The 12,987-nt window shown below is 40.0% G+C and overlaps 1 protein-coding gene across 6 annotated transcripts in view; it reads left to right on the top strand.

Annotated features, from left to right (window-relative positions):
- Positions 1–12,987, top strand: part of ESR2 (estrogen receptor 2) — a 146,911-nt gene that overhangs the window by 52,149 nt on the left and 81,775 nt on the right. For 5 of the 6 annotated variants that reach the window (XM_045015459.1, XR_006579116.1, XR_006579115.1 and 2 more), the window contains exons 6-7: positions 5,165–5,303; positions 7,068–7,201. In XM_045015459.1, coding sequence (XP_044871394.1) covers positions 5,165–5,303; positions 7,068–7,201 — 273 coding nt within the window. Of the gene's footprint in view, positions 1–5,164; positions 5,304–7,067; positions 7,202–8,767; positions 8,857–12,987 lie in introns of those variants that run through there. The other variant, XM_045015461.1, reaches the window with a different exon arrangement.

Below are 12,987 nucleotides of genomic sequence, written 5' to 3'. Positions count from 1 at the left end.
ATCATAACCTTATTTGTTCTGGCCTAGAAAATCTACAGTTTTATGCCAACCCTATCATTATGACCTACCGCTTTTCTCTTTTTTTTTTTTTTTCTTCTTACAAAATCAGAATGTAACTGATCACAAATCTCTGTTCAAGAAGGGCCCAGGAGAAAAATAGGAACAATTTTGCCAGTAAAGCTGTGAAACAATGGATTTTTCACTTCTGAAAAATTGAAGAAAAATTTTTCAAGTTGAACTGAAAACAAAATATTTCAAAACTTCTAGCAAACTGAAAAATCAAAAAATTAATTTCAGGTTGAATTAAACGCTTTGTCTTTTGACACAATCAAAACATTTTGTTTTGGTTCTTACTATTTAAAAATGTTTTTGAATTTTTTAAAAAACATTTAGTTATTTGGAACTAAAAAATTTGAAACCTTTTGTTTAAAAAATGTTGAAACATAATTTTTCATTTTTTGGGAATATATTTTAGGGTTTTTTTTGTTTTTTTTTAACTGAAACAGTTAAGTAGAACTGACACAAATTTATGAAACATTTCAGTGTCACTTTCTATTGAAAAATAATTTTGGTTGAAAAATTTCAGCCATATCTACTCGCCAGTCTAAGTGGCAGATCATTGACAAAGTTGTAAGAAGAGGCTTGCCTTCTCTTTGGCCACATTGTTTAGCATATACTAAGCCAATGATTGTAGTCCCTCAGTTTTCTGAGAACCAAATTCACCAGCAGAATAGTGGCTAAATAAAAGAAACATTTAAACAATAAAGGAACACCGAGATACAGCATCATAGGACTCAACCAGGCAAACACTTATCTTCAAGCATAGTGCTTACTACTAAGAGTAGTCCCAGTAAGACTACCATAGGACTACTAGTGGTAGTGAGTGTAACATCTGGTGGTAAGTGTTTGCAGGATTGAGTTTTTGCTTGAGAGATGAACTAGATGGTGAGAACTCATGGCAAGCTAAAGAAAGAAGATTAGACTGCGAACTGAGGCTTGTATGTCCTGAAGCTGAATGTCTAAACCAGGGATCGGCAAATTTTGGCACACAGCTCGCCAGGGTAAGCACCCTGGCAGGCCGGGCCGGTTTGTTTACCTGCCATGTCTGCAGGTTTGGCCAATCGCAGCTCCCACTGGCTGTGGTTCGCTGTTCCAGGCCAATAGGGGCGGCAGCCAGAACATCCCTCGGCCTGCGCCGCTTCCCACATCCCCCATTGGCCTGGCGAGCCGTGTGCCAAAAGTTGCTGATCCCTGGTCTAAACCATTCACCCTTATTCCTAGTGGTGTAAAATATGTGTAAATTTAAGGAAGAGGACTCTAAACAGTGATTCCTATTGTGCATCAGAATGTTTTGTTACTGTTCAGGTTGATTGGAGAAACTGCAGAACTGTATTCCATTGGAATATGTGGTTCTGTCGAAATTACACATTTTGCAAAATTAGGTTAATTTTATTTTGGGGACAAGTTCCAATGTGTTCAGAAAGAAATGTATGTTTTGTTTAATGCATTTTCTTTGTAACTATTGTATTTAAAGCATTTAAAATAATCTGAAACAAAAAATAATTTATTTCATAGAATTATTAAATTTTCAGTTTTCAATCCAGTTTGAATAGAGCCAACTTTTAAAATTTCAAGTCCTTCATGAAACAGAACTTTAATTGCAGCTCTGATTACTATATTTTGTTGCTGAGTTTTTGTTTGGTTTGTTTTTTGCATACTTGTAGTGTCTTTATTTTCAGAGCACTGCAAATCTTGGTGATATTCCAACTACCGGAAAAAAGTTAAGGCAATTAGAAATCATCATACAGATCCTAGAAGCATTATAAGAGTATTGTGTGTGTTATTTTTACTAATTAGCTTGTGTCTTATAGAATAAGAATAGACAATTAGTTTGAGAACAATGCAGAAAATAGAAGTGACATTAAATTGAATGCATTCCCAATTCTGAGTGCCCAACACTACCTCTTGTGATAGCTAATACAACTTTTACTTGTTGTCTTATTTTATCACTCAAAGCAGAAGTGACAGTAATGGGTAGGTGCATTATATTAGTTACTTTCCTAGATGGCAAGCTATTGCTGCTTTTCATAAGTATTTTTTTAAATTAATATTTTCTTTAATTTGAATGTGTTTTTTCTATTTTTTAGGGTATTATTTTTGGTCATATTGTTCTATTGTGACTTCAATTTGCCACATTGGCTTTTCTCTATTGCAGAATATATTTTTGGTGTTAGTGGGTGTGATCAGGCTAAAATATTTTTCTCAGTTTAGCGGCATAGAAATCTTCAAAATGATTTTTGCTTTTAAAGTTTAAATTCTTTTTAGGTTAGCTAGTTTAACGTAGTAGTGATCAGGAACTGCACTGTTCACTGTTGTCTACTTTTGCTATATTCTTTTTCATATAGATTCAAAGGCCAGAAGGGACTATTGCTCATATCTTGAATACTATGTGCAGATGTGGTCACCCCATCTCAAAAAAGATATATTGGACTTGGAAAAGGTTGAGAAAAGGGCAACAAAAATGATTAGGGGCACAGAATTGCTGTGGTATGAGGAGAGATTAATAAGACTGGGACTTTTCAGCTTGGAAAAGAGATGACTAAGGGAGGATATGATAGAGATCTATAAAATCATGACTGGTGTGGCGAAGGTAAATAAGGAAGTGTTATTTACTCCTTCTCAGAACACAAGAACTAGGGGCCACCAAATGAAAGTAATAAGCAGCAGATTTAAAACAATCAAAAGTGAGTATTTTTTTACGCAACGCCCAGTCAACCTGTGGAATTCCTTGCCAGAGAATGTTGTGAAGGCCAAGACTATAACAGGGCTCAAAAAAGAACTAGATAAGTTCATGGAGGATAGGTCCATCAATTAGCCAGGATTGGCAGGGATTGTGTCTGTAGTCTCTGTTTGCTAGAAGCTGGGAATCGGTGACAGGAGATGGATCACTTGATGATTACCTGTTCTGTTCATTCCATCTGGAGCACCTGGCATTGGCCTCTGTCGGATGACAGGGTACTGGGCTAGATGGACCTTTGATCTGACCCAGTATGGCTGTTCTTATTGTGATCATCTAATCTGACCTCCTGTATTACACTGGCAAGAGAAATAGGGTGACTAGAACTCATTCCCACTATATACCATTGAGTTCCATAGCTTAGTAGGACTTTTGAAATAGGGTGACCAGAACCAAAAACAATATTTCAGGTGAGAGTGTACCATTCCATTTATATAGTGGCATTAGAACATTTTAATTTTTATAATGGCATCTTATTTATTATACTGCCAATTTTGTTTTTGTTTGTTTGTTTTTGGTATGCTTTTTTGACTGCCACTGTACATTGATCAAAAGTTTTCCTTTCACCGTCTAAAGCGACAGGTCCTATTCCTGCATGGTTACAGTTAATTTACAACTCAGCAAAGCACATTTGCTTAACTTTGATGTGTGTCTCTGATTTTTCTTAGTCTTGTCTGGCTTTGACTGACCTAAATCTTCATTTAGAGAAGACACATACAAGGGGCACGTAATAGAAGTATACAAAATACCAAATTATATAGATAAGACTCTGTGCGATAATTGGATCCAGATTCTGTGACACTGGCAGTAATTCTAGTAATTCTATATCAGCTGAAAATTAAAAATCAATGTTTTTATTAAATTAAATATGAAAAAGAATAATATAATCCATACAGTAGCCAGTGTTGTTTATTTTGATATTAAGTTTGATTTGTTGTTGCCACAACCCAAGTTTTCATTATTTAAAATCTATATTTCTAGACCTCATGACATAATTGTCTCCCTGAGTCTGCAGACTGCCTGAAACAATAGCTCTGAAAAGCATGAGCTTCTCCATGTTAACACTGAAGTCTACAGATGACAATGTAAATGCTAGCTCTGTTAACTATTTCTCTGCAGATCACTTTAACAAAAACAGACAGCTACTGTGCTTTATGCACAATCCCATACTGCCTCCCATACCAGAACAGATTCCAAAAGTCCCAACTGCCCATTCCATAGCTTACCAAAACCTCCAGCTTCACCCTGACAACTTGTACAAAGCAGGCATTTTCAATTCAAAAATATATCTCACTTATTGAAAACAAATGTTCTAGAGCACAACCTGCAGCAAGCCATGAATTTCCCAGCATATTCCATGGCAGAAGAATCATAGAGAACATGGGACCCTGGGCTTAGAGAAGGTAAATTGGAAGCTCCTATTTTTCCCTTTCTCTTACTATAAGAAGGGGCTATTGAATGAAATACATTTAAAACTTACACAAAGGGAATACTTTTTACAAAATGTATAGGAACATGTGGAACTCTTTACTACTATACATCAAGTCCAGTAGTTGAGTGGATTAAAAAAAAAGAATTGGGCATTTTTATGAATGAGAACATCCACAGATATATTGGGCAGGATAACAAGAACCTGAGTGGCTATAAAAATCTCACAATATAAAAATCTAATTCAACTGATTGAAAAGGGTTAGGAATAAACTGCATCTGTGGTCAGGTTACGTCATGATTTTCCACTATGGGGTTTTAGAGGAATTATGGGTGTCTGTTTGGAAGGCACGCACCTTGTTTAGTTGCCCAACTATAGATACCCAGGTTTGACAAGGCTTAAGCTTGGTTGTGAACACAGGTGCACTGAAATTAGACCACTGGTCTGGTCCCTTGTTCCGTTTGTCCCTCCTTGATTTTTGAGCCTCATTACATTTGACCATCCTTTTGTTTCTTTCATTTTTAATTCTCTTTGTGTATTCTCTCCCGCTCTCTTTATCTCTGTTGTTCAGTCTCTTAATCATCCTCTGTACCGGAGCAGTGTCCTACTAGAAGCAGCAGCAGAGGATCAGTTCTCCAGTAGGAGCAGTAGAATGGAATGGAATGAGTTACACTCTGCTACTGCTTCTTCTGTTCCTTTGTTGCTGCTAATAGAAATTTACCTTGCGCAGAGAGGTGTGTAAACCTAGAGCTGGCTCTGTGCATACAGAGGAATTTCATCCTATATGCAAAAGCAGTAGCACAGGTATGATTCGTCATGATTTTAAAACTGTTTTGTGGTAAGTTTTCTCCACAACATATAACTTGTGACTATTTTCTTCTAGTGTCTGAAACAGATAGGTGGACATGTCTGATGTTGTTGTTATTTCATTGTTTTAGGCTTCATAGAGCTCAGTCTGTACGATCAAGTGAGGCTCTTGGAGAGTTGTTGGATGGAAGTTTTAATGGTGGGTTTGATGTGGAGGTCGATTGATTATCCTGGCAAGCTAATTTTTGCACCAGATCTTGTATTAGACAGGTAAGGAAAAATATAAATTAGTCTCTTCTGATGTATGTTTAATTTCAGCATATGGTACAAGGGAGCATATGGCCATTAGGGATACTATTAACATTTCACATTTGAAAGTGAAAGTAAATGATGCTGTAAAAATAATGTCATGAGGTTCCTAATCTCTCCAGTAGATCAAGAACTCTTGACAAAAATAATATTGTCAGGTGGATCAAAGTTGTGAGGTCCTTAATTCCTGTCATAAATAACTATGTTCAACATACCAGTATTTGTTGATTTCTCTAGTGTCTGTCCAGCACTCTAGACACTTACTAAATTTTTAAAAAACACAATTTAAAAATAGTTTTTGTAGCTACTATATTCCCCCAAGAAAGACTAGACATTTTATCAAAACATATCTCATGATCCCCACCTAAATATATTTCTATAGCATCTTCTCTATTTGCAGTATCATTATAGTACACTATTTTTTCTAAATATGGGAAAAATAACAGGCTTTGCAATGTTAGTGAAGTAGGGAATAGCTGTATGTCTGTGTGCTATATAAATAAAATAAACACTGAAAACTTTTCTTTAGTTGAGTTAATTTCATATGTTACAAGCGACCATATTGCCATTTTCAGGCATCCGCATGAATTACATCCCACCCAACTGGGGTGGGATGTAATATGAACAATTCTCTGCAAGACCTAATCAGAATTTGAGCAGGTTCCCAAAGGTGAAAAGTCAATTAAATAATCTACTATTCTACCTGGCCCTAAAATATTGTTTCTTAAGCACTTTGCACCTATGGGGAAAAAAAGCAAAAATTCAGATCTGTAACAGTAATGTGCCTGAGTGAGATACAAAGCATCATCTTATAGGCCTGGTCTACACTGGGGGGGAATCAATCTAAAATACGCAACTTCAGCTATGAGAATAGCGTAGCTGAAGTCGACGTATCTTAGATTGACTTACCTCCCGTCCTCACTGTGCGGGATCGACGGCTGCAGCTTCCCCATCAACTCCGCTTCTGCCTCTCGCCCTGGTGGAGTTCCGGAGTCGACAGCAGAGCATTCAGGGATCAATTTATCATGTCTAGATGAGATGCGATAAATCGATCCCCGTGTGGATGTACCCTTAAGCTGCAGATAGTTAAAAGGCAATATTGGTTCTGTAGCAAAGGAAACAAATTCTGTTTCCAAATGATATGGCATAAATGTTGATTTACTTGCATAAAAATCATTTCAAGGATATGCTTTGTTCAAGACGATGCTAAAGAAATTACTAAGAAAAATGTGTTTTATGCATTGGATTTTTATAAAAGCAGGTATGTTCTGAATATGGATTGCCTGTTGTATACATTCCCACATCTCTGCGAGGTAGGGCAGACTGGGTCAGCAGACATTAAGGGTATTCTGTAAATAAAAAAAAAGTTTTCAAGAAGTTATATTTGGTCTGTGATCCGATTTTTATGGAGATCTTCAGCTACTATAGGGAATGTACCTTCTCAAACAAATAGTTATTTGTAAAGTTCACTTTTCTCTTTTAAATCAATGATAGCTTGTCCTTCAAATCCTTCCTTAACATTTTCCTTTGCCGTGATGCCAACAAAAAAAACTTGACCACAGGCAGCTAGCGAGCTGAAATCACTGTCTATCATGCTGACCAATATTGTCTAATTATTTCCTTGTACTCCACTGTCTCTATTTCCATCTGTTGTCTCTTTTCTTATACTTAAATTGTAAGCTCTTTTGTGCAGGGGGATCATCTCTTTGATCTATGTTTATATAGGGATGAGGGGAAATGTGTAGAAGGAATTCTGGAAATCTTTGACATGCTCCTGGCCACAACATCAAGATTTCGAGAGCTGAAATTACAGCACAAGGAGTATCTGTGTGTCAAGGCTATGATTCTTCTCAATTCCAGTGAGTACACATTTGCCGTTGAGGTATGTCAAGTTGTGCTGACTATTTAGGGGAAAACTCTGTGTCTAAAATTGGCAAAAATATCAAAGGACACATGAACCATTGAAAAAAAAAATGAAAGAAAAAATAAAGTGCTTTTTGTTGCTAACGTTTTCATGGCTTTTTGTTTGGTATATTCAGTCAAGTCCTAGGTCATATTATTATTATTAGACAGATATTTTTGGGCTGCATTCCAGGGTAAAACCTGGTAAAGGGACTCAAAAGTCTGCGTGCACTCTTCAGGGAGTAGAGTTTATGGCCCACAGAAGGGTCAGGAGCTTGTCCTTTTAAATTGCTGGAGCCTGCTGATCAGTGGGAAATTCTGCTCTTATCCCTCTGGATCAGGGGCATTTGTGATGTGGGTAAGCCCCTCTGGGCTGCTGTCTGCGGCCTCTTTGCTCCCTTTATACCACAGGTTTTTTTATTATTATTAATTCACCAGCAGAAATAATTTAAAGCATTCAGCTGATCTGCAAAATGTTTTTGGGAACTACATCCCTGGTTTACATTCTCTTACACCAGTGGTTCATGTTATGTATTGGCCTTGTTCTTGGTAGACTTCGCTGTAATCATTTCAGCCCAGAGTCCATCGTGTAGTGATGTGACCCAAAACAACATCTGTATAAACAAAATATGAAATTGTTTACATCTACTATTTTCAGTATGTAGCCTAAGGATAATTCTGAGGGGAATCAGAGATACTTATGTCCAGCTGTTGTCTATCCATAAATAAGTAAAGTACCAGTATTTTAACAGAAAACAGAATTTTATCCTTTTACTTAGCAAGTTTGTCAATACATTTTCTTAAGAGTCTTGCTCATCTAATAAATGTGATCATCTAAATATGTGATCAAAACCATTTCACAAGTACAAAAAAGTCTAGCTTGTTAAAAAATTATTCAGACAAACAAAAATGTGATGGTTGTAAAACAGCCATGTTAGAAAAAAGCTAGCCATTTAAATGGTAAAATTAAATGAGATACCATTGAAGAGAACTCAGTACTGCCTCCTAAATCTCTATGTGGTCTTAAAAACCATAGGTATTCATAAGTGCTCATATTATTGGTACAAGGCTCCTTTCATTTCATCTGAGGGCAAAACAGAAGGAGGACATAATCTCCTGTCAACATGCATAGGGTGATGGGCTGGCATGATCTTTTTTTAAACATGGAAGCATTTAAGATAGAATTTTTAAAAGCATCTACTTGATTTAGAAGCACAAGTCTATGGTACTTAGACTCCTAAATCACTTATGTGCCTTTTTGAAAATCCCACCCTTAGAGAGAGATCATTTCTCCTTGGAAACTGGGATCTCTGATACCAGCCAGAGTACTTTTTGGGGACAGGGCTGTGGGGCTATTATTTTTCTTTTTTTCTTTTCCTTTCCTTTGGGACTCACAGCCATAAATTATTTTCTTACAGGGTCCTTACATGGCCAGGGTATTTTAGGTATCTTGTGTAAGTGCCTCAGTTTAAACTCAGTAATCATATCCCATACCTGTATGATTTTTTTTTCTTTTTTACAAGGCCAGCCTAGATAAGGACAAGAAGAAAGACATAAATACAGTGCTGAGAATTTTGGGAAAGGACGAGTTTAGTAAACCTTGAAATTAGATGTATGTTTAATTTTACAAATGTTGATAACTATGCTGTGGGTACTCTGTTAATCCTTGAAGGCACCAGCTCTATGGCAGTCTGTTAGACAAATCTCTCATTCAAGTCTGTGGAAGATTTTCCAGCATACAGGCTGCATAACTGGCCTGAAAGTGGTTGCTATCATAATGTTGAAATGCCCATTTAGAAATTGGGATTTTTAAATTTGTTTCAGTGGATTAAGAAAATTATAGTTAAAAAAAACCCCAAAATCAAAATCCTGCAGTCCTTACTTTTGGGGATGCTCCCATTTAAATTACAGTAGTGAGGACTGCAGGATTTAGCCCATAGTTTGATACTGTGTGCTTCCATATAACTTCTTGGGTGAAATGGTGTACTGGTATAGCTTTGGGCATTAAAATACTTCATGTCAATGCATGACAAATTGCAGGCAGGAATATGGATGCTATGGATAGACATGACAGATTTTAAGTTTAGATTTCTTTTCTATGCTCTGAAAGCTTTTTTGTTTAAAAATGACTGGCCATTGTTTTCTGATTTTTATTCATCCAAGTGAAAGCATCTGACTTAGGCTACTTTGTCCCTTTATGCTGTAGGACAAAGTATTTTTTTAATTTTTCTGCATATAGTTGGTAAACACTGAATGCTAGATTTAAACTTCCCTAATGATCAGAGAGGACCATATTATAGATTTAAAGCTTGCAAAACAAGCACAGACACTGAGCTACAAAAGCATCTACTTTTACAAGAGCATCTACGCTCTTTGGACCTTATTTGAGAGTATAGCCCTTTGTCTATGGGCTTGTCTACACTGGCACTTTACAGCGCTGCAACTTTCTTGCTCAGGGGTGTGAAAAAATACCCTCATGAGCGCAGCAAGTTTCAGCGCTGTAAAGCGCCAGTATAGACCGTGCACCAGCGCTCTAAAAAACCCACCTCTACGAGGGGCGTAGTGACTACACAAGCCATGTTAAAGCGTTGCCGCTGCAGCACTTTAACGTTGCCAGTGTAGACTAGCCCTATGTCTCCTTCTCTCAGATGCTGAAGAGTCTATGCTTTTGAGTGAGCAGTGTGATAACAGTACGTGGGATAACCTAATAAAAATAACTTGTTATCCAGATTTTCACAGCAAGTCACCTGTCTGCTCTCTGAAGTATTGAAGACAAAAGCTAAAAGGGTTCTTAGGCTTAGGCTTATACAAGGATCTGATATATTTTCTTATTGCAGTTTGCTGGTATGTAAAACACCATAAGCTCTTAAACAACTACTACATTGTTTTATTTTTACTATGGTGCCTTTAATATGGTTCTGAAATCCCTGTTCTTTTTTTCCTTTCTGTGAGTAAGAACACTAAGATCCCATTCTATCTATTGATATAGAATCTAACAATCTATTGACTTTCCAGTGTGAATTGTAGTTGACAGCTCTTTCCTCAGTCTTCTCTAGTTCCTGACAAAGGCAAGTTACCTGCAGCTGTTCTATAATCTGCAGCAAACTTGCGATCGAGTACAATATGTGGCAAATCAAGTTGTGTAGAGGCTACATTGTGGTTTCTTCTTCTTCATGGATAATTCAGCATTATTAAATTAAAAGGAGCATAATTAATTAAACATTTTTCAGTTGTCACAGTCTTCATATTATTCCCACTGCAGCAGCCCAGGACACAACATTGAACAGGTTAAGTTGTTCTGCAAGCACTGTTGTGTTTTCAATCGTGTCCATTTTAGTATTTGGAGATGGCATCAGGTGCCAATAGTAGAAGGCTTGTAATATTTTGATTATCTCCACAGTAAACTTTTTAGGAATATTACAAATGGGAAACTATCTGTCTGATATGCAATTTTAGGATTTAAGTATGAAGGATTGCTTGTTGTTTCACAGCACTCCCATTGAGAAGTAGGTTTTCTTCTTTAAGTGCTTGCTCATATTGATTCCAATTAGGTGTGCACGCACCATGGGCACAGTCCTTGTAAAGTTTTTTTTCACCTAGCAGCACCTGTCGGGTCAGCTGTGAAGCCCCCTGGAGTGGCGGTGAATATAGGACCCTGCCGATCCAGCACCACCTCAGTTCCTTCTTACTGCCGGTGATGGTCGTTGGAAGTGCGGTTGCTTGCTTGTTCTTGCAAGTGCTCCCCTAGTTCTATTAGCTAGCTGTGTGTACATAGTTTTAATAGTTTGCATAGTGTTTTAAAGTGAGTTAGTGAGTTGAGTTGTGTAGGAGTGGGGGCTCTTCCCCCACCCCCGCTTTCCTGTTCTCCCTTGGGGTTTGAGTCATGTCTCGATCCCAAGGATTTAAACCTTGCAGAACCTGCCACAAGCCCATGGGAACAGGCAACTCCCACGACTCTTGCCTCAAGTGTCTGGGGGAAGCGCACCCAGCAGACCGATGCAATATCTGCAAGGGGTTCTTCTTTGAGTGCTTGCTCATGTCGATTCCATTTTAGCTGTGCACGCACCAACGGGCTGGCAGTGGAGCTCCCATGCGGCGGTATATCAGGCACTGACGGCCCTGCGCCCTCTCAGTTCCTTCTTACCGCCTGTGATGGTTGGTTGGAGCGCCTTGTTTTGCTTTGCAAGAACAGTAGCGGTTTATCCATTGACTTGTTAGTTGTGGTTGTACATAGTTTCATAGTTAGTTGATAGTCTGTGTTAGTTAAGAGAGTCCCCTGTTGGGACTTTGCTCCAAGGGGGCCATGCCCCCTTCCCCTGGCTTTAAGCCATGTGTGTAGTGCAGCAGGCTGATGCCGATCAGCGATCTGCACAATAGCTGCCTTAAGTGTCTGGGAGAAGGTCATTGCAATGACAGGTGCTACAGCTGTATGAACTTTTGCCCGCGGACTCAAAGAGTGGGGTATACACTTGAGGACATTATTGATGGAGGCTGCTCTTCATCCGGCATCAGAACCTTCTACTGCGGCACCTACACCCAGCACTTTGGCCTTGGTGCACAGCATGGCACTACACTCGGCCTGGCACAGCTCCGTCTTGCCAGTGCCGAAGAAGAAGCTGAAGAAACGAAGCCCCTTGGCACCAAAGGACAGAGGAGCATCAGGCAAAGGATCTCTCTCAGGCCATGCGCCCGCTACAAGGAGTCACGGGATTACAGTGGAGGTCGGACCCACCAATTCTGCCAAGGTACCCCCACCCCAGGTAGTGGCAAGGGTTCCCAGCCTGTGATGGGGCCTGCAGTGCCCGAAGCAGTCTCAGTGGCCCAGAAGCAAGGCTGACCGACTCCGCAGGTGACTGATATGGCTCCGCTTGAGGCACCAAAGGGGAAGGCCACTGGGATGCTGCAGCATAGACTGGCGGAACACTCCAGGTCGCTGGATTGCAGACGCAAGTCCCCTTGCTGTGACCTTGGGACCCAGCACCACATCCTAGCTCGCTGGCCAGACGGCTAAGATCTCTGACGAGATCCACTCCTACTAGGCGGGGGACTCTGGACTTGTGGTGTCGCTCCCTGTACCGCCAGTATCGACTACTGTCTGGCCATAGGTTGCCTAGACACCGAACACGCTCTCCCAGAAGGTCTCCTTGTCATTGGTCCCCATCCTGGAGGCCACGCTTGGGGTCTCGACGTTGGTCATGCTCACCACGGTACTGTTCCTCCAGAAGGCGGCGCAACTCCCCGTCGCTGTGCCATTCACCTACCAGGGTCAGTAGGAGGACTTGGGCCTCAGGTTCAAAGGTTCAGACCGTGACTTCAGCCTGTCGCCGAGGCAGGGTGATTCTTCTCTGATGCAGGAGACTGAGGTGGCACTGGCCACGGTGCTGACTCAGCAGGGGACATGGCAGTGGCAGTACTGGAATCCATGTGGGGTGCCGGTAATGCCAGTCCAGTACTCCCAGCCCTCCCTGTCCGCATCAGACAAGCCGTCCGAGGTGCTGCCAGTACCGCAATCGGAGCGCAGCACCAGGGCGGAGGCAGAACCCATGGCCTGTACTCCGGTGCTGAGTGAGCCCTCCCTCAACAAAGAAAGGGGTGACGCCATTCCTCAGGCCACTCAGTCGTTGTTGTCCCCAGATGAGATGGTGGCCAGACCCTCCCACACCAGCAGTCCCCCAGACAATTTTAAAGAGCATCAGGCCCTCCTTAAATGGGTGGCAGAGAATCTAGGCTTAGAAATTGAAGA

This window comes from Mauremys mutica, chromosome 4 (genome assembly GCF_020497125.1).
Source record: "Mauremys mutica isolate MM-2020 ecotype Southern chromosome 4, ASM2049712v1, whole genome shotgun sequence".
Classification (NCBI taxonomy): domain Eukaryota; kingdom Metazoa; phylum Chordata; order Testudines; family Geoemydidae; genus Mauremys; species Mauremys mutica.
The sequence above is the reverse complement of the archived record's forward strand: the minus strand, read 5'-3'. Positions and strand labels throughout refer to the sequence as shown.